This window comes from Perca flavescens, chromosome 10 (assembly GCF_004354835.1).
Source record: "Perca flavescens isolate YP-PL-M2 chromosome 10, PFLA_1.0, whole genome shotgun sequence".
In the NCBI taxonomy this organism is placed as follows: domain Eukaryota; kingdom Metazoa; phylum Chordata; class Actinopteri; order Perciformes; family Percidae; genus Perca; species Perca flavescens.
Genome location: NC_041340.1, coordinates 25,433,434 through 25,457,945, shown reverse-complemented (window position 1 = coordinate 25,457,945; position 24,512 = coordinate 25,433,434). Strand labels below are relative to the sequence as shown.

Genomic DNA, 24,512 nt, shown 5'->3' with positions numbered 1-24,512 from the left:
TGAGTCCATCTATCTGTCTGCATATCCAACCATCTGCCTATGCATCGCTCCGTGTTGCTGCTTCACCTCCTCCATCTGTTAGTTGTCATCAGCATGTCTGCATTCTGCACATTTCACTAAGGATGTCTTTAAATCATGGCTTCCACGGGTTACATTTCCAGTTTATCCCTTCGTGTTGTGCCTGGACTAGAGAGGGTAAACAAGTCTCACCTATCCAACATGAGATTTATTGCACCTGTTTAGATATGGTAGGGGGGACTACAGGATTTGTACTGTGCTAGAAACAGAATGTCAACCAACACCATATGCTGTGACAACATGCTCTGCTGATGGGTCATATATATATATATATATATATATATATATATATATATATATATATATATATATATATATATATATATATATATATGTGTGTGTGTATATGTATATATATTTCTTTTTTTATCTAAAAATCTCATAATCTTGAACTCCTATTTCACAGTTTTACAATACATTTCCATGGTTTTATATTGCTGGAAAGGATGAATTGCTGCTGAAATATTTTGAACAGTAAAATAAATGCAGCTCTGTGTAGGAGAACATGTTTTTTGAAATGTTCTTTTCACTAAGACTGTTTCCCTTTCATCTGGAGGGATCACACCTTTGTCACTTCTGTTTATGTCCGTACCAGTGATCTCTGGAGCTCAGCGGGAACAGATCGTTGCCTCTTTACAACAAATGACGGGCGCTTCAATTCCTGCCTGGGCAGGGTTTTCACACGAGATGCTGGGTGTTGCTGTAAATATACCATCTTCATGTGTCAACTAGGTTTTCAATAACATTGTTTAATATTGAATATGTCCTCAATTCCGTGGTCTCATGACGCCATCTTGTGTTCTTCATGCTAGTGTCCGGGCATTAAAGGCACAGTTCTTCTCTTTGTCTCACTGTCTTCATGGAGTGTGCTGTCCTCTGCAGGCCGATGGATCAATGCACAATGTCAGTTCACAAGTTAATGTTAGCACATGCTGTCTTACTGTTGCACTATACTATATAATGAATATTGATATCATTTAAAAAATATATTCCACACCTATCATAAATATTAATATTGATCAATTGATAATGTATATTTCTACATTGTTTCATTCTGTGACATACATGGCTGTGTGTGTGTGTGTGTGTGTGTGTGTGTGTGTGTGTGTGTGTGTGTGTGTGTGTGTGTGTGTGTGTGTGTGTGTGTGTGTGTGTGTGTGTGTGTGTGTGTGTGTGTGTGTGTGTGTGTGTGTGTGTGTGTGTGTGTGTGTGTGAACTCACTAAACAATGACATCAAAAGTTGGACTTGGAGAGTACTGGCGCAGTGTTTTTATCACTCTGCCTCTGCCAGAATGTGAGCTTGCCTGTTATTGCTGGGGCTTTCCAAACCAACCACTGTGTCCATGCAGCATGTCTAATAAAAAGAACAACAGAAGAAACAAACAATGTTACTGGAAAGTCAAAGTGCATGAGCATTAAGCTGTCCTACTGCAAATCAATCTGTAATGCATCTGACTATTATATTTCGCTGGAATTTTACCTTGCACAACGTCATGTGTGAGAGGATGCAAAGCTCTTCATTCTTGACAGGGTGTATAAACATCTTGAGAAACCTGCATCACATGCAAGACTTTTATTTGCTGACTTCAGTTCAGCCTTCAACAAAATAAAGCCTTGCATTCTAATCGAACAACTAGCCTCATATTTTAAGTTACCCGAGCAGATCTTATTACTAGTTTTACATGTTTTAACAAACAGAGGGCAGCAGGTCTATGTAAATGGAAATATGTGCTCTGTCATTGTATCCAACACAATCCCTCCCCAGGGCTGCATACTCTTCCCCCCTGCTTTTTATATTATACACTGACAACTGCAGGTCATCTTGGGAGAACAGCTACTTGGTGAAGTTTTCAGACGACTCAATCTGATCCTAACGGCGCCCTTATGGAATTTGTCAGATGGTGTGATGACAGCTTCCTTGATTTAAATGTGTCTGAAACTAAAGAATTAATCATAGACTTTAGGAAGCACAGTGACGAACCAAAAACCCGAGTGTAATACACAATGAAAATGTGACTTCTATGACTGCAATCACCACTATTTCTCCCTAATTCTGTTCAGCTGGTAGGAGGCGTGCACTCTTCGGTAGGCCAATCAGAGTTGGCCTCGAAATCTTGATCCAATCACAGAATGACATGTTGCTTTAAATGTCCATCTCTTGCTATCAGCTGTCTTCTCAGGCAAAGGTGCAACCCTCCTCCTCCCCTTCCATCTCTGGGCTTCGTCAACCTTTGCAACCGGATTCCCTTCTGGCGGACTGGTCCTCCGTTTGACCTCCTGGTTCCCTCTCCGCCATCACCAGTGTCTGGGTTCCATCGGGGGGGAATAGGCCTGTTTCTCTGCCCCTTTAAATATTTACTATGATGGAGTTTAATCCCCAAAGACTATGCACAATTCATGTATCCATGTTCATATCATGCTCATCTATAATAAATATTTGCATGTCTGCAACGAAGTCTCTCCTGATTGAATTAACATTTTCTTTCTTATGTTGGTTTAATGGACCATCTGTGAAAGACAAAAAGAGCTTGAGCGACATTGTTAAGTTATGCTCAAAAATCATTGGTACCCAGTTAAAAGATCTCTGTTCTCTCTGGAAAACACAAGTTGTCCAGAAAGCAGACAGAATATTGTGCCAACCTGATCATGTACTTAGTAATGGATCGGTTATCATGCAGTCAGGTGTGAAAACTAACCACTATGGCAACTCATTCATTCCCTCTGCTGTAAGACTGTTAAATGAATGCACATAACTACAACAAAACTGGTTCTTGCACCCTGCTGCTCTGTTCCATCACTGGCAAGTGAATGTGTGTGTGTGTGTGTATGTAATGATTGGGTCATGTGTAAATGTGTGGATGTTATGGGAGAGAGAGAAGCATCTGTATACAGGGTGATGTATGACTGCTGCAGTACTTATTTAGTTTTTATTACATTTTTTTAACATTATATACATTGTATGCTAATGCAGTTTTTAACTTTAACTCTTAATGGATGGGTTGGCTGTAAAACTGAATTGCCCCTTGGGGACTAATAAAGTTATCTGAATCTGAATCAAATAAAATTGACTGATTGATTGATAAATGGAAGAACAGCCCAACACTGGTCCAGCGGATCTGTTGTGGACCAGTGTAGTGAACCAGCCCTTCCCTTATCATGAAAGTGCGAGGATTTACAAACATTTACATTACATTACTGTTTTCTAAAATGGCTCATCTGTTCTTCAGTCGTGTCATTTCAATGTATTGTGTTTTAGCACTGTGTCTTGTGAATGCGAGGATGAAGGATGAACAGCCATCCAGCTTCAAACTTCACTGCAGTCCCATTATGTCCTTCCTTCTCCCTGTAATGTTTATATCTTCACATTTCTTTTCTTAAATGAGACCATTTCTTTTAACGTTAATGTTCACTTTTCCCACTGGGAGGGTTATCTTATCTTTAATCACCACTGAACATGTTACCTGCTTCCGTAGATCTCCACTGCCCCCTGCAGGTGCACTGTCAGACTTCACTGTGCTTTACCATCATGGGGATGGACCCGTTCTGCTTCAGTATGAGATTGGAGGGGATGTGGTAATTCTCCCAGCATCCTCCTGTGTTTATGAAACTCTTCTCCCTCTGGCTTTCAACCATGTGCAGTTTACTTATTTTAATCCAGCATGTTTTCAAAAGGCTACTTTAAAAAAAAAGTACTGCCATTAACTCTAAAGAAATGATGAAATTGTAATTCAATAACTTCTATTTGAATGGACAGTGGAGAAAAACATTGGCTGCATATGTATCTCCTGTATAGACAAACGGTGGTACATTTAACAGCAGTAATTATGTATGAATTGAGTTTGCAAAAGGAGGTTCACTAAGTGCAGTAAATGAGAACAGAATGCTTTTGAGCCAATAGAGAAGCTGTGCTACTAAATGCTACCTGCTATCTGTTTCTGAGAGCAGTCATAACTGTATGGGATGATTTGACCTCTCGGTGGTCCATTAGCTTTCTATATTGTCTGCAATACAATATTAATAATAATAATACAAATGAATGAAGTTATTTCTAGAGCACAGTTCATGCATACAATGCATCACATAAAAGCAAAGATGTGCCTTAAGATTTTCTTTAAAAGGCAGGTTTGACTGAAAAAGACTTGATTTGTGTTTCCTGCTACTTGCGATCTAACTGGAGACGAACAGCCAATCAGAATTGACCTTTAATTTTCCGATTGGTTGGTTCTGTTGCACACTTGTTAAGCTGTGAAAATCAAGAGTTGAGCGTGAGGGAGACCGGAGCGCATCAGTGGCTACCTGCGCGGAGAGAAAGAGTTTTTGAGAGGGCCCATAAGTAAACTGCGTGAGAGGGGTTCTTATTGCACGTTAACATGGATAATAGCAAACATGCAAATACATTTATTGAACACGGAATAGGTTTTTGTTTGCTCAAACGAAATGATGTTTTGCGAGTGTTAATTTCTGTTCAAAATGTAATGTAATGTGATTGCAAAATATAGTTCTCTGTGCTCAAAACATACAATTACCCACTCCGGAATGAGGCACATATATACAGTAATGCCATATGTTTGCCCCAATGTTGATTGGCGACTGCTGTAGGAGAAGGCCCACACCCAACGAGGCTGATGGGCAACAACGAATAAGATGAGATGGACCTGTCGGGGGAACGGTGTTCAACACTTGCTACCCAGCTTTCTGCTCTGGAAGAAATGTTTCCATCTTTGGTTTGATCATGCCTACATCTTGACAATTTAAAATAAAATATAATTAATATCTCACATACAACGCATGTAGAATTATGTACTAAACAAACCACAATATGTGTGCTGAGCACGTGTTGGCTGCTTTGGCTTCACTCTGGGGTCCATCTCATATCCATCAGCACAATTGGGTTTAGGTCGGGTTATTGTGGAGGCCAATTTATCTGATGCAGCACTCCATCCCTCTCCTTCTTGGTCATTATATCCTGGAGGTGTATTTGGGATCATTGTTCTGTTGAAAAACAAACGATGGTCCCATTAAGTGCAAACCAGATAGGAAGGCATATCACTGTAGAATGCTGTGGTAGCCATGCTGGTTAAGTTTGCCCTGAATTTTGAAAAAATCACCAGCAAGGCAAAGCAAAGCTCACCTATTCTGCGTGTACACACCGATTGGAACCAAAAATCTCACATTTCGACTCATCAGACCAAAGTACAGATTTCCACTGGTCTAATATCCATTCCTGGTGTTTCTTTGCCCAAGCAATTCTCTTCTGTTTGTTCTTTCCAGCAGTGTCGTCTCTACAGCAATTCAACCATGAAGATTCACAAAGTGTCCTCTGAATGATAGTTACGTATTGTAGCTCCAGATTTCTTTCGCGCCCTTGTGCCCTGCACGGGCCTGTCTTACATCCGCAGATACTGTATTTTACAGTCCAAGAGCACACGTCTGCTATTGGCTGGGAGTTGTGACCTGTGCAGGCAGATGTTCCGCTGTGAAATATGCAGCCAGATATTGATATAACTCCGGGGGACAGACAAAGGCTTAGCGTTCATGGCGGAGACAGCAGAGCAATGTTGTTCTGCACTGCAGTCACCTAGGCGGCATACAGGTGCGCACGGTCAGTGAAGCGAGCATGGACCTGGTCCCTGGGAGATGGCAGTGTGGGTTTCCGTCGGCCCAAAAAAGTGGCCTTCGGAAGCAAGATGGAGGCCAGGCTCTGCCACAGTGGCGGGACCGCTGGGAACTCTGTTTCCATGTCGCCTCGGACCCTGGTGAATGGTGCATAGCGAGACATTGGTGCCGTCCGTCTCCCGGGTTCAAAGAATGCTTACTCAGCATTCACACAGGTTGAGAACAAAAACCTTAGCAGTGGGCAGGGAGCCCGCCTGATGCGGAGGAGAAAGCCACTGATGCGGTGCTCCCCTTCTGAGACGTAGACAGCTTCAGTGGCGGGGCTCAGTCATCCTCTTCTGTTTCGTGCTCCAGTTCTCCCAACGGGGAGGAGGGAGAGCCGGTGCTGGCTAGAGAACCATCTCTGGGGGGATCAAAGTCAGCGGACTCTTGCCCGCCAAAGAGATCACCTTTTGGGATGTCTGGGTGTCGCCTCTGGTGGTATCCTTACCTTACCTGACTGTCTGCCCGGCTGCCATTGTCTGCTGCTTCAGTTCCTCCGTCGGTAAGCGGGCACAGAACTGCTGCCGGCCGGCAGAGATCTGGCGGCAGGATGTAGCCGGTCTGTCAATCGGTACACAGGTGGACACTGCTGTTCTTCAAAGTCTTCAACCTGCTTGTCGCTGAAGAAAAATAGGGAGCAGATCTCTGGTCTCGCAGATGTAATACACAGTTACTGCGGACGTAAGAGAGAAATCTTCACGACTGCACATGCGCAAGGGATAAACCCAATAGCAACAGCTCTTAGAGGGCGAAGCCTATACGAAGTAGAACAGTTGGTGTTGAGATGTGTCTCCTTCTTGACTTCTGTAAAGCATTTATGTGGGGTCTAATCTGAGGTGCTGTTAAATTGCGGTTTCTGAGTCTGGTAACGTTAATGAACTTATCCTCAGCAGCACAGGTAACTCTTGGTCTTCCTTTCCTGGGGCTGGCTTCATGAGAGCCAATTTAATCATAGATTGTGATGGCTTTTGTGACTGCACTTGAGGATACATTCAAAGTTCTTGAACTTTACCGGATTGACTGACCTTCGTGGCTTGAAGTAATGATAGACTGTTGTTTCTCTTTACTTATTTGAGTGGTTCAAGCCATAATATGGATTTGTAAAGTAGTCGAATAGAGCCATTTACTATATAGCAATGTGTAACAACCCCACCACTACCCCACCGTTGTTTTGAAAGAACAGTCGCGGCCGTCACAAACACCTAAACCATGGCCGTAGCTGCCAGTAGCTCCTCACCGGATACCGGTTGGTTCGGTTCACTGCTGTTTGGAGACAAATAATTTTACTGGAAGCCTGTCAAGATGAATGTTCGTGTGATATGTGAATCCGTGAGAATCCAGCTACAATGCAAGGTAAGGTGACTACCTCCTGAATCTGACTGAGAGAATGCCAGAAGTACACAAAGCTGTCATCATAGCAAACGGTGGCTACTTTGAAGAATCTAAAATATTAAAAACATAAAGCCCTATGTTTTGTTTCCAGATTTGTCGGTTGACATATGAGGGAGGTTTGGGGATCCTCCCCCAGAAACTTTTTACAATTAAACACATTTTGGTGACATTTTATGGACCTATTTCTACCTTTTTGTGAATCAACTTATGCTGGAAATATCGTTATGTAAAGGAAAACATAGATGACAATCCAAATATAAAAACATAATGGAATATAATGCAGTTAGGCTTTCTGTATTCAACTATTTATTCTCCTGTAGATCGACTTTTCTAATTACTGAGTCTGCACACATAGCGTAATTCACTCCTTCCTCATCTTTTGTGTGTTTTGTTTGCGAAGTTACCTCTCTAAATGTGCATGTGACACTTATTCACCTCAATAATACATTAATTTATGTTAATTAAATAATAAACCCCTGGACTTTAAAAGCAAAGATGTGTTTCAGCAAGATTTCTGCTCATGTTCAAAATGTGCACATATAAAATATATCTCATCCCATCTGTGTTCTCTGAGATTTGGAGGAGTCGTGATATATTGAGAAAAATAAAGTCATAGGCTTTTACAAGTCGCAATATTTGAGGAAACAATCTACCTGCACCGTGGTCTGCTGTGCATTATGTTATTGCTCAGCTGATATGGCAGATCTCAGACCTTCTGACAGACACAGAACACCGTTCGGGTCTCTGGTTTCTGGATGAGACAAAGTTCAGGGAGGCAGCTGAACACTGCTTCACATCAGAGGTGGAAAACCCTAACAGTACAGATCCACTTTGGCGACACGACTGAAGCGTGGTGTGGGTCTGGCTTCTCGAGAATTTCATGGCGGCTCGTTGAGAATACGATCTCGGATATTACGAAAATAGTTCACCGAAACGTGTTTCTGAAAGCATTTTAAGCGTGAAATAGGCCGTTGCAGTTGCGGAATCTGTCTTCATTTCAGATCAACAAAGGTTAGTTTGAAAGATTTTCGTCTACTTCTACTGGAAGTCGCGTCGCGTTCAGCGGATTGATTTGCATAAAGATGGGCATCTGCCAGCTTTTTGACGTGCAGCATTTTGTCAAATGCAGCGCCGGCTACCCGAAATGCTTTACGTGCACGTTGAAGTCGCTTGACGTCACCCATAGGAATAGAGTGGAGAAGCGGCGCATATAAGCGTCGCACAGACAAATGGATCACCACTGTAAGAATGACACATGGAGCAAAAGCGCAACACATCTGCCTCGTCTGAGCTCGTCCATTACCTGAAGCTGCACAGACCGTGGAAGCCCAATGCTCATCCTCTATTTTTACAGAGAGAGTGGACACTAAGCAACGCACGGGTCTGCTTCAGAGCTCCGTGTGTTTGAGTCTGAACCATAGACTGTAAACGTCACGTGACGGAAACTTTGTGTTGCCTAAATTTTAAATTACATTCGGAGCTACAGTCAAAACATTCGGGGCTGAAGCCCCGGAAACACCGGTTCCTCCACCCACCGCCAGTTGTTTCAGATCACTGAAGGATTTGTATGAAGGAAGAGCACAAAGTCTGCTGCAAGCCATCTACATGTTTGTATTTCCCTGACTTTAAATGCACTGCTCGTTCATTTGGTATCTTCATGGTCTGGGAAGCACATAATGCAGCAGTGTTAAAAAGGCATAATTAGATGGGAGTATATACAGTAGTAGGCATCTGAGAGATCTGCTTTTAGTGTCTAGATGAGAGTGAGTTATGTCGTTAAAAATATCACAAGGTTTTTTGGAATAAAGGAAGTGAAGAAATACTGTAATATTTATGGGGCACAGCATTTATCATTAATTTCTATACATCTATAATATCTATGATACAGTCTACTCTATGCTAGTTCTGCCGCTGCTGGGCAGCGCACAAATAGCTCAAGCATAAAGACACATTGTAAACACCAATGTGATTCATACCAACAAATGTTGGCCTATTTAGTCTGCACATACGCACATTAATACAGCAGCAGTGGAGGGCTGATATCATGTGACATGTGGTGCGTCATAGCACTGCTCATGTAGGGTTTATGCATGGCCCAGAGATAGAGAGACAGTGGCAATGATAGATCATGTGTGTACACATGTGAAGGACTAGCCCCCCCACCGGGAGAAAACCCCATAGTAGCTGTGACGCGGGTAAACATTTATCAACATTTGCTCTGACATCAAACCTCGTCAACAGAGTTCCCCCCAGGCATGTGGGAGAAACTGTGACTCTGGCAGGCCTGAGAAACCTGCTGATCTGGGTTCATGGATGTAACGGTGGATAGCATAGTTTTCCTTGGAATTAATTAACAGTTTTTCTCATTCTCTCCTACGTCTTTTCCTTCTGAACAAGGCAGTAACCCTAATAGCGAGGCAAAGTACCTCCCTTTTCGGTGGACCATCATGGGACCATTTCTGAAAAAATATATACTGTACTGAAGAGGGACAAATAATGGGAGAGGGACAAATAATGAATTGAGCCATGAATTATATTGTTCATCATTTAAAATAATTTTGCAAGTCAAGAAAGTCTCAGGTATAGAGTATAGTGGCTAGCCTGGTCCTACCAGACTCTGGTACAGTGTTAACTTCCTTGAACACTGTTGAAATTTAAAACTATTGTATCTGCCCAGAGCCACTCTTGTTTTGGTGGAACATGTGTACGTTCAAAAGTTGTTTTAGTCGTGCAAAAGAAAACTCAGATTGGACAGATTGTCTAGCTAGCTGTCTGGATTTACCCTGCAGAGATCCGACGGAGCACTTAACCATATTCCTCATAAATCCACCAGAGTTTAGAACGCCACCACAAAGAAAGAGGAAGGTGACGGACATCCGGCCAAAAAGAGATCTGACATCTGGCGGATTTTCCGGCAGCACCACTCCAACCAATCCCGGAGTGGAACGTTGTGGATATAGACTACAGAGAGAGTGGTAAAAGCTACCTGCATCCTCCATAACTTTTGGGCAACAAAGAGAGACCGTGACCTTGCCCCCCCTCTACGCTGTTGAATAGCGTGGTGTCCAGCATCTGGAACGTGTTGTGAGGGAAACCTTTATAATGTATTTCTCCTTCCAGACAGCATCATTTACACATCACTCATGAGCTTTAAAGTGAGGCTTCTGTTTTCTGTTTTTTTTTTATTTCTTTTTGTTGTTGATGAAAATATTAATCATATTGAGAATTTAAATTGCCATTCATATTTGTTATTGTTTGATGACCCAGCATATATATACTGTACTCAAGTTTAATAAACAACATTCAATCTAAATGCATCTTTGAAATACTTGCTTTATTTACATTCCGCTAACAAACACAGTTTCCATCCAAACATACATTTGTCTTATTGTGCATCGGACAATAATCGGAAGACATACGTAGAAATTTGATTTCAGAGTCAGGAGCATCATGTTGAGGGGTTTCGCTGATGTGTCACTAGTGTCCATCAGTTCTTCCAGACGTGAGGCACACACGTTGGCGACTTTGGACAGCAAAGGATCGAGGGTTCAATGAGTCTGGCGGACCACGGCAACAAAAGCGCTAGAAGAGAAGTTATCGGACTCAAAGTCAATAGTTGCATCCTTTAATGACTTGAGGAACACAACCACTGTTCCCAAAGTGTCCAAATCAGAAAGGAGTTCATTGTAGTTACACTATGTAGAATTTGCCTTGGTGATTGGTGCATACACACACACAAACAAACATATCAAACATTAAGAAGAATAAACAATAAATACAGAAACAGAGACAAATATATACATGGTACATTGTATTCTGCATGGTCCCGATACTTAGCTAGTCTCTTACATCTGTGTCTCAGGTCACATGGCCACCATCGATGTGTAATGTGTTTCACTGAGCATCCAACATGTAGCTACTGGTTAGATACTGAAACATTCTTACCCCGCATTTCCATTGGATGCGTAACGGCTGTGGAACGACTGCGTCCCAGCTCCGGCGATCCGCAGCCCTCCGGAGGAGATAAGAAGAGCTTCTATTTTTGCCGGACGCCGGAGAGCTCCGCAACAATTCAGCACACGGCAGATAGTGCGGGACAGGAAGTCGAGCACAGAAGTAAAATAAAACATCCGGTTCATTTTCTAAATAAAATACACTGTGCTCACGGCGGATCATATTTCCCTGCAGTACACCTTGAAAACACAGCACAGAGCTGTTTCCCTTCTACTCCTCTGGATGGAAACTAACTGTTGTTGGTTTTGTGGTTCTATTCTACATGAATTCACGAGTTGCGACTTGTGGGTCCTCTTGACTACGGCTCTTGTGGGTCCTCTTGACTACGGCTGTCAGTCAGCCGTGCCGGAACAAATCCGGACCTAGTGGGTATTGAAGGACGGCAGAGCACGCAGCAGACAGGCAGCGAAGCCGGTCTGCTGCCGTTATGCATCCAGTGGAAATCCGGAGTTAGTCTTCTTTGTTTTTTTACATAACAGCTTTGGGATACAAATAGAGCTCATCAGTGCGTGCCCACTTTTTTAACAGCTCTGGTTCCATAAGTGTTTTTCCCCATTTGTTTGTTCCATTGACATTTCAAAAATTGCTTATATGAAAAGTTTTAAGCCTGGAACCGAGTCAACCAGCTATAAGAGGAATTGTGACCATAAAACGAAGAAGCTTACTGCAAGCAGTCAGGGTTTCGCAGGTACGGTAAGACGCTAAACCTTTCCATGGTGGAGATGGACCAATCAGAGATGTCGCTGTTACGCTTAGGATTATGGGTAGTGTAGTATATATCTCCATAAGATCGCTAATAAAACATGCCAGAACTTTTCCCAGATCAGCAACTTTGACCATAATTGCCTTATTTAATTTTCTGTTGGCTGTTCATTATCGTAACCTTAATTCATTTAAGTCATATTTTTAGGCCTATTGTAGAGCTCCTTTTCCTCCCCACCTAATGTCTGACTGAAGATTTCAGCCTTGGTTGCAACATCTCTGCATATAACTCTAAAACACCTTTCATGGATGCTGAGTTTTGCCTCTTTCACTTCGCTATAGAATGAACTTATGTTGTCAAATGTGGATACAACTTCTAATGTGATTAAGGCAGTCTATGATACTTCACTGCTCTGCGTTTCTGTGTACTTGCGTGTTCCCTTTTGTTTTCTGTCACTATGTGTTTTATGTATTTCTCAGTTTGTGTGCTTCTACAGCATCTGTGACTCAGACAAACAGGACAGCAGGTGGTGTTGTGATGTAATATGGGGCGCATATAAGTCTGCTGTCTGTCTGCTGGATCTACCTGAGGAGGAGACAACTCACTGGCAAACTGGACCCCTAATGGGTTCAGCTTTTAGAGATGTCTAAATATGCACATTGAAACTTTTCTCTGGGCTTTAAAGAGTGCAGAAGTTGAGACCTTTTCTTCATGGGTTTTCTCTGAGAGACTGAAGCCGGAACGATTTTTATGACCAATTTTGTTCAAAGTGAACATTCGATTGGTCTTAGTAATACCCAACAATAGTGTATCTGCGATTGGTGAGCAGAGGATGTCATCGCCAGGGTCCAAGCTCCCTCTGCTGCTCTATGGCATCCTCCTGTGCAGCTCCTTTGCTCCGCTGCCAGTCATCAGCAGTAGGAGACGGAGCATAGTGAGTGGCGTGCCAGCGTCGCGGGACAGCGCCAGCTCCTGGGACAAGAGGGAGGAGACAGCTAGAGACGGAGAATACCTGCTGGGGATAAAGAGACTGAGAAGGCTTTACTGTAACGTGGGCATTGGCTTCCACATTCAGGTCTTACCGAACGGCAAGATCACAGGCGTGCATAATGAAAACAGATACAGTAAGTCATTTTGCCTTTCAAATAAATGTACGAATGTAACCAAGACTTGAGTAAGTAGATTGAGGCCATTGGGTCCAGTGGTTTCTGTACAAATTGTTTAAATGCTTTTTCATTAGCAAATATGTGCTTATTTTAACAATTAAATGCAAAGCATGTCCAATAATATCTGGTCAGTTCATGGGAATAGATAATATGGAATTCACTTGGGCATTACTGGAAAATGTGGAGCAACGATTCCTAAATGTAAAATATGATTCCATCAAACAGAGCTATTGGTGGTGTAATTTACAAACTGCACAGTCCGTTGTACTGATTCAGAGTGTGTGTGTGTGTGTGTGTGTGTGTGTGTGTGTGTGTGTGTGTGTGTGTGTGTGTTGGACAGATTTCTGTTCAACTTGATGCCGACTTGCTGTGATGTCATATATAACGTCACAAGATAGAGGCGGTTTTTGGGCATGATGGGAAACGTCTGGATTTCTAGCTCATTAGCTCAGATGTTAAGCCGGAAACATGACAACAGAATCTTCTTCATGTTCTGTTTATTTGAAAATATTTAGATATACTCTGTGAACAGATCGTATATTCTGTGCTTTATAACTTTTATGATCCCGTAGAGGCTGATTAAATTCATTCCAAATGTAGCCTTTGATAACAGAACATGAAGGATTTTACTCTTGTAAGCATCAGTCGACACAAAATATCTGCTAACAGGCGGGGTGACATGAGGAGTCAGAAAATAATCGCTCCATGGACACTGTAGCTGAACCTGACTGAGAGAATGAATGATTAAATATATTTTACCTCATTTTACCTAAATCTGCATTATTATTTTTATTAGACTCTCATATTTCCGTCCCATTCTGATTGACTTCCTGCCAGAGACCCATCGCTCTGGTTACACCAATGATGGGTCGCCACCCCGCATACAGTATCTCTTGCTAGCTTGTTACTTTGTGTCCTGGCCAAAAGTGTTTTCGACTTGTGATAAGTGATGCATTTCTTCTAATTACAATGCAAGAAATTATTCAGTTGAAATACTGACATGAGAAGCCAACAAGTCATCACTGCTGAGTATAATCAGCCACTCTACACAGCATTTCAAATCCAGACTAAAGGTTGGACAGAAGCTATACATTGATGTTAAGCAATTTCAGATCAGTGTTTTAAGTTCCGGACTCACTCAGACTACCTTTACCTGTGGCAAAACCAGCTGCTGACTGTGACTAGCCCAAACTAGAGTGCGGATCGGGCCGCATTTTTCTCCGGCCCATGTCCGACAGAGCAGTAACTGAACCCTGCCCGAGCCCGACAGGCATTAAGATATTTATGTCCAGGCCCAACCCGAGCCCGACACAGTTAAAATCTCGTTTTTTTTTCTCATACTAATGACACATACGTTTGTTTGTGTGGAAAGCCCGCTTTTATTAAGCAACTGCAGGAAGGCATTCAGAAATGTCAACAGATGAGTGCATCAGCGCACACAGGGCAACAAGCGCACGTTAACACAGGATCGCACCTACATAATACGCTTTTTTAAATTCAAAATGTTCAATGCCTTAACGTGCTGATGTGATCGAGCCCGACCCGAACCGAACATCATTTCTAAATATCTGTCCGAACCCGGCCCAGCCCGTCAGGTACCGTCGGGTCCCGATGGGCTCGGTTCGGGTATCCATCCTCTAGCCCAAACATCTCTGCTTTTTCTGTTCTTGGAGATCAATCTATTCTTATCTCTGTTTGGCTGCCTTTCAGCAGCTAAAAAACTGTAACTAGTCTGGCATTGCCAGACCTTCCTCCACAGCGCTGCGAAGGATACAAACGTGCTCTGGTTTATTGGCATTTCTTTAAACCAATCACAGTCATCATGGGCGGCGCTAAGCGCTGGACGGAGCCATGGTGCCTCTGCTAAATAGCCTCGGGAAGGAACTTCTTTTGGTGGAACATGTGTACGTTCAAAAGTTGTTTTAGTCGTGCTACAGAAAACTCAGATTGGACAAATAGTCTAGCTAGCTGTCTGGATTTACCCTGCAGAGATCTGAGGAGCAGTTAACGGGAAATGTCACCGCTGGAAAGCTGAATATATCTTTAAATTGGGTCATTTATGTAGTAGAAATGTGAATAGGAAATTGAAATTGGTGCCTTCTAGGCCGAGATAAGCCAGAAAATGTGTTTTTGGCTCATATGGATGAAAGACACCATATCCCAGAATGCACTTGCTTTGCTGCTGTATGAGGCCACTCCCAAGCCACGCCTACCCTTTACAGACAGACAGTGAGACGATCAACTCAACAAGTGTGTTTTATTGTCATTTCAACCATATACACGAAAAAACGTTTCACCGTGGCTCAAGTGGTGTTACACATTTAAAACATTCTTTTTTTTGCCACAGCTGATACATTATCCAGACTTCTTTCAGCGGATTGATTGATAGCTCCAGAGTGAACAGAACTTTGTCCATGGCAACGCTCTGCTATGCATGGCAACGGTGTGTTATCCTTAGCAGCGGTCTGTTATCAAGAAATAACAAATAATAACAGACCGCATTCTACATTAGAATTCAACCAAGCCATTTAATAAAAGAAGGGCTAACACATAGCTACTTAAATTAGCTCTTGGTGGGCTGTGGTATAAACATTGAGTATAAACACAGCCGTACATTTGCGTGGGATGTAGCTAGAATTAGAAAAATACAAATCACCCCATTTCTGCAACAGGCAGTCCGGGGTAACACAGCCCACCTCCGCTAGTAGTCTTACCCGGTGACAGAGCAGCAGGCTGGATTGTCCACAGCAATATTTCCACAGCAACAAAAACACAGCACAGCAGTCTCTGAACTCGTTGGATGTAGTCCAGTTTGTTTAATGAGCGGACACTTGCAAGCAGGATTGGTGAACAGATGGCCGGCTAGCGTTAGCTTTCCACCGGCACACTCGTTCAACGCTCCCCACTGATGAGGTCTCCTCACCGGCCAGAGGAATAGAGCACCAACACTGGTCTCCGTGCAGGCAAAGCTCGCATAGTGTGTTGAGTTATTGTCCTGCATATTCTCCGATGTGTACCAATGTTTCCCGGTGGTACACGTGTGTGGTAGTTTGAATGCACATAATTGTTGTTCTAAAATTTCCGTCGGGATGAACAGTTTCTGCTCCTGCTGAGAAGCTAAGCGAGTATTCAAGATGGCTGACACTCGTTTTTTCCTCGGCAATCTCCGGAAAAAGCCGACAGTCCAACCCCCTTTGGGTTATGCGGAAGTGGCTCCTAATACAGGCATACAGGCTGTAGTCTTTTGCCTCTGGGCAAAAAAGCCTCAGATGACGCAAAAATTGTCATTTTGCGTCATCTGAGGTTTTTTTCCAGACCCACAATACAGAGATCTCCCCTCTCAGGGGGACATGAGGGAGGGAAGCAGGGTCATTCAAAAATACTACCAGGTTTCTACTGATACAAAGCTTAATGCTAATCGGTGAAGTTTCCCTTTAACCATAGTCCTCATAAATCCACCGGAGTTTAGAACGCCAACACAAAGAAAGAAGAAGATGAGGGACATCCGGCCGAAAAGAGTGACATCACGCGGAATTTCCAGCGCCACCAGAGCAATCCCAGAAGTGGAACGTCGTGGATATAGACTGCAGTGTAACAGTCAGAGTTTAGTAATGTGGTTCTATTGTAATACCAGATAGTGCCACATGGTGGTGTCTCCCTCTGTTTCATGTAAATGTCAACGTTATTCTTAATCTATTGATACGTGTTCACAGAGACGTTTTGCTCGTTTTTTACGTGTAAATGTCATGTTATTTTTCTCGTTTTTTACGTGTAAATGTTACATTATTTTCTCGGGGAAAGGACACCGAGAGGCGGCCGAAAAGGACGCTCCATAAGCCAGGAGGCACCCGCGAGGCAGCCTGCTGGGGAGGTGCCACAAAAACGGGATGGCACCTTAAATGCTGGGAGACGCGCCACAGTAATATGCGGGACAAAACGCCAAACAAAGCACCAGATGCGGGACGCGATCCCCGCTCGCCCGGGTGAAAGTCCTGTGTTGTTTGACCAATCCACCACCACGACCAACCTCCCTACGCGGATTTTCACCTTTTTATATTACTCCCTACCATTTTCGTGCTGTGGCCACAAAATATGCTTCCCATTGAAATACATTACTTGACATTTTCGTGTTGTCCTCCACATAAAAAACGGACAAAAACATCTCCGTGAACACGTATCAATAGATTACAATAATGTCACATTTACACGAACTGCCGTGAGACCGGGTTGTGTGATGTGACGAAAGCTAAGAGCTGTGGCCTTCAGTGTAAACTAACTCCCGGGACTTCTAGCTCTCTGCACCTGCACCAGCCCAGGCATCTATCTTCAGTTCATTGCGACACATAAAGCCTTGATCAATCATTACAGATATACCATTAATGGGTTCACGACATATAATGTGTGATTTCAACAGCAGCTGTCTGTGGAGAATATGAAACACTAGCCAGAAGAAGTTAGTGTGGTACATTTGATTATGTCAAGAGAAGCTTCTAAGAACTCTTTCCATGTGGATTGGCCTTTAGTATGTAAATGTGATCTGTTTATTTCAAAGTACAACACGTGAATCAGCCACCGTCTGTTTAAGGCCTGCAGTTTAAATACCTAAAAGATAAATGAGCTATTCAGGGGCTTTCCACTGTTGCTGTTCAAATCTTTTTGGGACTTTACAGCCCTTCTGAGGCAATCTCAGTAAGCATTATAAGTGTCCCATTTAGTTTGAACTTCCATTTATGCTGCTGATCATTTCCATGTTTCATCCCAGGCCTTCTAGAAATGTCCCCCGTGGAGAGAGGAGTGCTGACTCTGTTTGGAGTGAGAAGCGGCCTCTTCATCGCCATGAGCGACAAAGGGAAACTCTACGGCTCGGTAAGTACGGATCAGGCCTCGTTCATTTGTTACAAGATGTGTGACCTGAACTGAAAGTGGCAGCATTCTTTGCACAGATGTCTTCTATAAGCTGTATTATTGATATGGTGTAAAGTCAAACAGCATCATCTCCATGCTGGGATGTGTGAGGGTGCTGTAACCTGGATGTTCGCTGAGGTTTGGAAAGATTCCTTAAGTAGGCTAGTTGAGTCCCCTGTCTGCGAACAAAGCAAAAATAGCTCATCTCGGACCTGAGCTTCAACTAGCTGAACCTGAGGGCTTGATTCTGCTAGCGGCACTGTAAGTAGCAATGGGGGATGATGTGGACCAGAAGCTAAACTAACTAAAAACCTGGAGGTAATGCACAGGTATTACAAAAAAAATGTTTAAAAATGTAAATAAAGCATTATCAGACACTCCAACCAGGAACTACAGCAAATCGGTCTGTATTGAGCTATAAATGAAAGAGTGATTATTCTCACTTACTGTCCACAGCTGCTTTAGGTGTGTGTGTGTGTGTGTGTGTGTGTGTGTGTGTGTGTGTGTGTGTGTGTGTGTGTGTGTGTGTTCTTGATTAATTATATTCGTGGGGTCCAAAGACCGGGTATACAGTATACTTGGGGAGGGTCTGGACAGCTTTGTGGGGCCAAAATGCTGGACCCCACAAGTTTAAAGGGCTGTTTGAGGGTTAAGACTTGGTTTTAGGATTAGGGATAGAATTAGGTTATGGTTAGGGTGAGGGTAAGGGTTAAGGTTAGGCCTTTAGTTGTGATAGTTAAGGTTAGGGTAAGGGGCTAGGGAATGCATTATGTCAATGACGGGTCCCCACAAAGATAATGCCATGCAAAGAGTAGTGTTTCTAAAGTAAAGCACAATTGTTACTGTTACTCTTATTCAGCCTCTTTTTCATCTTATTACTATTGTTAATACACTTCCCCTAAATTTGGCAGATTTGCAGACTTTGCTAAACTCTAGGATGGCTAAGGAACTCTTTGGTGACTTTTTAGGGCTTTATGTCGACCGAAGTGTGACAAAAGTCGAAAAGAATGAAAAAAAAAAGCAACAAAACGTTTCAAAAACAACAAATTAATAAAAAAAATTAAAAAATCACATAAACATCTGAGAAAGCCACAAAAAAAATCGGAAAAAGCAACAAAAGTGACGAAAAAAGCTACAGCGAAAGATATTTTACTTTTTTCGATGTATGCATGTCAATAAACTCCACACGTCTGGCCCTTGATGTGATTCTCTTTTCCTGTGTGGCCCTTAATGAAAATGTGTTTGACACCCCTGATCAAGACTGTTGCTGACCTATTGACTGGTAGTCTCGCATTACCAGACCTATCTCCACAGTGCTGCGGTAAGGTCTAGCTACATGCCTTGTCTTTACTGGGATAGGGAAAAAAAAACTGCTGTGGCTTGTACAAACTATTTCTTTAAACCAATCACAACCGCCCTGCGCGGCGCTAAGCCCCGATAGCAGAGATAGCGAGAGGGGAGGAACATCACACATAACTGATGTCAGGCTTCATCACAGCAATGTGATGAGCCAGAGTAACTGACTAGTACCAGTCTGCTGTGTTTGTGCCATGATGTGACTGAGTTGTCTTTTTTTCCCAGAGTTTATCATAAAACTATCTTTCTTGACAGAGAATTGTCCCTTTTTGGATGGTCAGAGGACTCTTTAATCTTGCCTCTACATTCAAACAGCTTTACTGATGGGCATGGTTCTGGCAAAAAAAAAACAAATAATTCTTAAGGACTGCAAAAACTCAAATCCGCCATGTTTTAGAAACTGGCTACATGAACTTGTTTCAGTGATCCACATGGAGAAACTGCAGACTTAGTATTCAAAACATCAGCATAAATGGGAAGAATCAAGGGGCCCCTTTTTGCAATATCTGGACCCAATTTGATTCTACTTTTATTTATGCAAGTAAGTATGGACTGATTTGGTTTATGCCGGTCTTTGTTTGGTTTTTGTATGCATACTACTGGACATCTTTGGGTTTTGGTTTCTTTGGCTTGGGGTTAAGATGAATTGGGCATACTTGTACCTCTCCCCCCCTTGTGTCTGTACGCGTGTATGTGAGTATGCTTGTTTGTTTCGTTTGTATTTTGGGTGTTGATTTTTATGTATTTTGTCACTATGTTGTCAAAAAAAATCAATAAAAACAATCTTAAAAAAACAGCCTTCATTTAGCCTTATGATCACATTATAGACACTGTTTATGTGTTATATCTAACACACCCTTACTCCACATCACAACGAACATTTTAAAATAACAGTTTTTTTTTATTTGCTTGTACATAAACAATCCATAACTGTTCAAATTAATTTCAAATAACAATTAAACTGAGATGAAACTAATAATAATTCAAATACAATGCTCAGAAATGGGACCTTAAAGTATAAGAACTATTAATATCCAGATGACGCAGATCACCCGGTGTCCGCTGCTTCTGTCTGATTTTATTCCATGTCTCAGTGATGGTACGTGGTTTCCTCTGGCCCCGAGCCACAGGTGTAATGTTTTATTTGGTAACATTGGAGTGATCAGCTCCAGTTAAAGTTGTTGTGAATGCTACCTGAGGCTAATGCAGTCATAATCCAAACACCAGTTAGTCATCCAACAGTTAGTCATCCACTTACTCATCTAACAGCAGGCCTGTAGGTAGGTGGTTGGATGGGGGGTGGGGAGTCTCAGGGGGCAGATTGACCTTTGGCTGAATCTGCTCACAGACCTCTATGAGGGAGCCTTCCAAGCCACTGTGGGTTTTTTCCCCTTATATTACTATATAGTATTATATGTTGTCCTGGCTCAGGTTAAACTCATTGTGAAACATTAACAAACAAAAACAATGAATGCCATATAACTTTCTTTTATTATCCAGTTTGACAGTCAGTCATAACAGAAAAAGAAGATAAATAAACACATTTATAGTAGATCTTCAGTATGAAATGGTTAGTTCTTGTTGGACAATGTATGGGTTAGACTATTGTGTTGTGACTGCTGTAATATGTTTTCTTTATTCCTTATTTTGTGCAGACTAGAGTATGTTGTGTTTGGATATTGAGAGTGGAAGCTGTGGATGAAATTACTTATGTATTGGTGTCATGTAATTCTGTGTGGGATGGGCCACTTAGTGGCATGACACGTAATTCAAATATCATAACGGGGCTAAATTGCGTGGTATCGGATCTGTGCATAAACTCCAGTACCGGAGGCTTTTCAGATACTGCTATCAGTATAGGAACAACTCCAAGTATAAGTATCTATGGTAAGGGTGACACAACGAGGACAGCTCTTGACCCTGATGCCATTTGTCCACACACCTAAGATAGCCGACTGTGTAGATCGGAAATGCTTCTCCTTAGGACAGGGTGGCCTGCTGTCGCCTTCTCTAACCTGCTTACAGCTGCTGCCACCAACTCCTGATTTTAATAAGATCCCTATTTTATGTTTTTCATGCCATTAAGTCCTTTTCTCTACTATATACATGATTTAGTTTAAACAAGGAAATGGAAACTTAGAAAATTGGACAAATGGGGGGAAAAAAACATCTCATTCTAACAAGAAACTGAGCAATATTTGTCATGGTGGATGCAATACACAATACCATAGTGTCCATATCTTCTGGTGTAGGCGGGTACATTGTATTGTCTGTTGCAACCCTTAAATATATGGGGGGGGTTATGGGCTTATGAGTTGTCTGCCAATCTGTACTCAGATCATTATATGCACTCAGAAAGCTAAATGCCTATCTTTCATTTTTGGACCAATGGAGGTATGATTTAAGATGGAATTATTTAAAGCTTTACCACAGAACTTGCTTGTCTGAAAAGAAAGAATTTCTTCAGACTTTGTGCTGTAAAACCATGGAAGGAGCCTCCAGAAGAAGTTGTGTGTCAGTTAAAGGAATACGCCACCGTTTGATGAAATAGGGCTTATCACGGTCTAACCTGGCTGTAGATAGTTGGGCCAACACATTTTTTGTCTCAGTGCAAGTTATTAGGTTGTTTTTTTGTCTTTTGTTGGCTCACTTTTACTCACAACATGCTAACCGGCGATATAGGATTCCATTCACTATGCTAAGCTAACTAGCGGCGGCACTGCCACCGGACTAAAACAATACATGCAGAAAAAATGCGTTGACCCACTTATCTACAGCTAGGGGAGACCGTGATAAGCCCTATTTCAACAAACTGTGGCGTATCCCTTTAACTCTTTCAAGAATAGGGTGTATACATAGTGTCTGTTAAAAGAAAAAAAGATGTAATGTACAATTATAAAGCCTGTTTGTAATTTATGTAACTTATTTATGAAATGGAAGCCATTCTTAATCATAAAAGGAATGTGCTTTCAAGTTTGTTTACATAATTTTTGGTTTTGTGTTGTTTGAGTCTGGAACAGAGGATTTTATATCCTGTACCAGAAAATGTTCAATACATTTCAATACATTTTCCTCGTCTTCCTCTCCTCAGGGCCACTACAACGATGAATGCAAGTTCAAGGAGAATCTCTTGGCCAACAACTATAACGCATATGAATCAGCTGCCTACCCCGGCATGTACATCGGCCTCAGCAAGACCGGAAAGACCAAAAGAGGCAACCGGGTGACACCCACCATGACCATGACACACTTCCTTCCCAGGATATGAATTTTAAGATCAAAACTCTGAGCAGTACAGAAGCAAGCCAAGGCCACTGTGTTCTCCTTCTACAACTAACACAACGCAACACAAACTGCTGCACTTTCAAACGTTTTTGCCCAATCACGAGCTAACCGGCGCTGTAGGCAACGTTTGCACCGACCAAAGAACAGTCACGTGGCTTCAACATGGCTGTGAATGAAGACTCCAATGGCCAGAATACAAAGCAGTATGAGTGTTAACATTGCTATCAGTAAAAATAGCAGGTGCTCGACTGAACTAATCAGGGCCCAAATCATTATTATCGTATTTGAGTTGTTTCCATTACCTGTCTCAGTTAGCTGAGGTTGTGGCCGTATAGAGCACCCAGCGAGCAGGGAATCTTCCCACCACATTGGCTAACGTTACCCACAACTTCTAATTTTAAAGGAACTGTCAAAATCTAATATTCAGAGAAGGTTTAAAGCCCAGTTGAGACCAAAGATTCACAAAACAGGACAAAACTGTTTAGAACGTTGCAGGGAAAGGTTGCAATGGTCTGAACCGGCCCGTCTCAGCTCGACTCGAAACAGCTGATGGTGTCACTGCAACTCAGCTGGTCGAGTCTCCAGAAATGATCCATAATCCATTTTATTTTAATGTTACAAACGGCTGGTCGAAATTGCAGAGTTTTAGACGGAGCCTCAGCGACCGCCTGAATGCACGGTAACGTTAGATGGTCAAGCAAGATAGAGAGTGACTGAAAAACGTTAGAACAAAGCTGTGAATCAAAGAAATAAAACGTGTCTTCGCCGAATCACCACTAGAAATAATAAATAAATAACTGTAGCAAGCATCTCAATATCACTAACGTTATCCACATTCATTTTTAGACGAAACAAACGATATATCCAGCTACAAGTTCAAAGCTAGAACGGAAGTACAAAGAGTTGTTGCTATGGAGATGATACTCTGTTTCGTCTGATTGGTGTGGGCTCGTCGCAAGTAGTTGCAAGTTTCAACTCGTATCGCTGCAAATCCTTGGTCTGAACTGGGCTTAAAGGATGTTAGGCATTAACATTTTAAGAAGGTTTTCACCAAACATTTTTAGAATGTTTTTATAGAATGTGATCCTACCTTTAAAAAAAATAAAAAATTCTGGGAACCAAAAAAAAAACATCCCACTAAAATCATTACGAGAACAGTGCATGATAACATTCTCAGAACGTTCTTGGAACAATTCTAGTTGGCCATTTAACTATCAGGTTAGAAGTATTATTTTATTTGCACAGATCATTTAGAGTTAATAGTGAGACTCTTCATGAGACATCATCTTTATTCATCACCACCTTATTGATAAACCTACACAGCCCTATTTATCAGCTGTCCATCTCACACGTGTCTGACTGAACCTATATGGTTGTTATTTAGCTGGATACCCAGGCGGGATCATGGGCTCATGTTTACTTGTGTTTCATGTGTGGAGCTGCAACCAGAAGTCTTTTCTTAAGCTTAAAGCCCATTTTTTTCTGGACATAATTACAGTTATTGTGTACCGGGCTCTGAGCACTGTGCCAAACCACTGCTAACCCCACAACAGCACTGATAAACAGGCTCAATGCATCCAACGTAGACGCTGATGGAGGACTAAAGGCCTAACAGGGCTAACAACAAACCCTAGCCGGCCGGGAGCCAGTCTTCATAACTCTCTGAAACAGTATTTATTCAAGAGAATTATTTTTAGCATTGACTCCCGACAGCTGACGCCTGACATGTGTTCTGATGTTGGCTGTCCAGTTATAGTGTTGGTTATTAGAAAGTTGGTATGATAATCTTTTTTAATGAAGGGACATTTTATAATGGATTTTTAATTTCATTTGGATTTTCAAGGAAATACCATTAAAAAGATGGGAAAATACTAAAGTACATGTAATATATATACATTTTGGAATTTACATTTGGCATTTTTGATATTTATTCGGTGGAAAAGCATTGGTGTGTT

The 24,512-nt window shown here is 42.1% G+C and overlaps 1 protein-coding gene and 1 long non-coding RNA gene across 2 annotated transcripts; one reads left to right on the top strand and one right to left on the bottom strand.

The window, feature by feature from the left end:
* Positions 1 to 794: 794 nt before the first annotated feature.
* LOC114563237 (uncharacterized) lies at positions 795 to 1,997 on the bottom strand. Its single transcript, XR_003693600.1, has 3 exons — positions 1,559 to 1,997; positions 1,300 to 1,432; positions 795 to 954 (listed from the first exon to the last, which is right to left on the bottom strand). It is a non-coding gene; the product is annotated as an uncharacterized LOC114563237 (long non-coding RNA).
* Positions 1,998 to 12,677: 10,680 nt separating this feature from the next.
* Positions 12,678 to 22,540, top strand: LOC114562447 (fibroblast growth factor 4). Its single transcript, XM_028588821.1, has 3 exons — positions 12,678 to 12,969; positions 17,774 to 17,877; positions 22,364 to 22,540. The coding sequence occupies exons 1-3, from the start codon at positions 12,678 to 12,680 to the stop codon at positions 22,538 to 22,540; spliced, it is 573 nt and encodes a 190-aa protein (XP_028444622.1).
* The last annotated feature ends 1,972 nt before the right edge of the window (positions 22,541 to 24,512 follow it).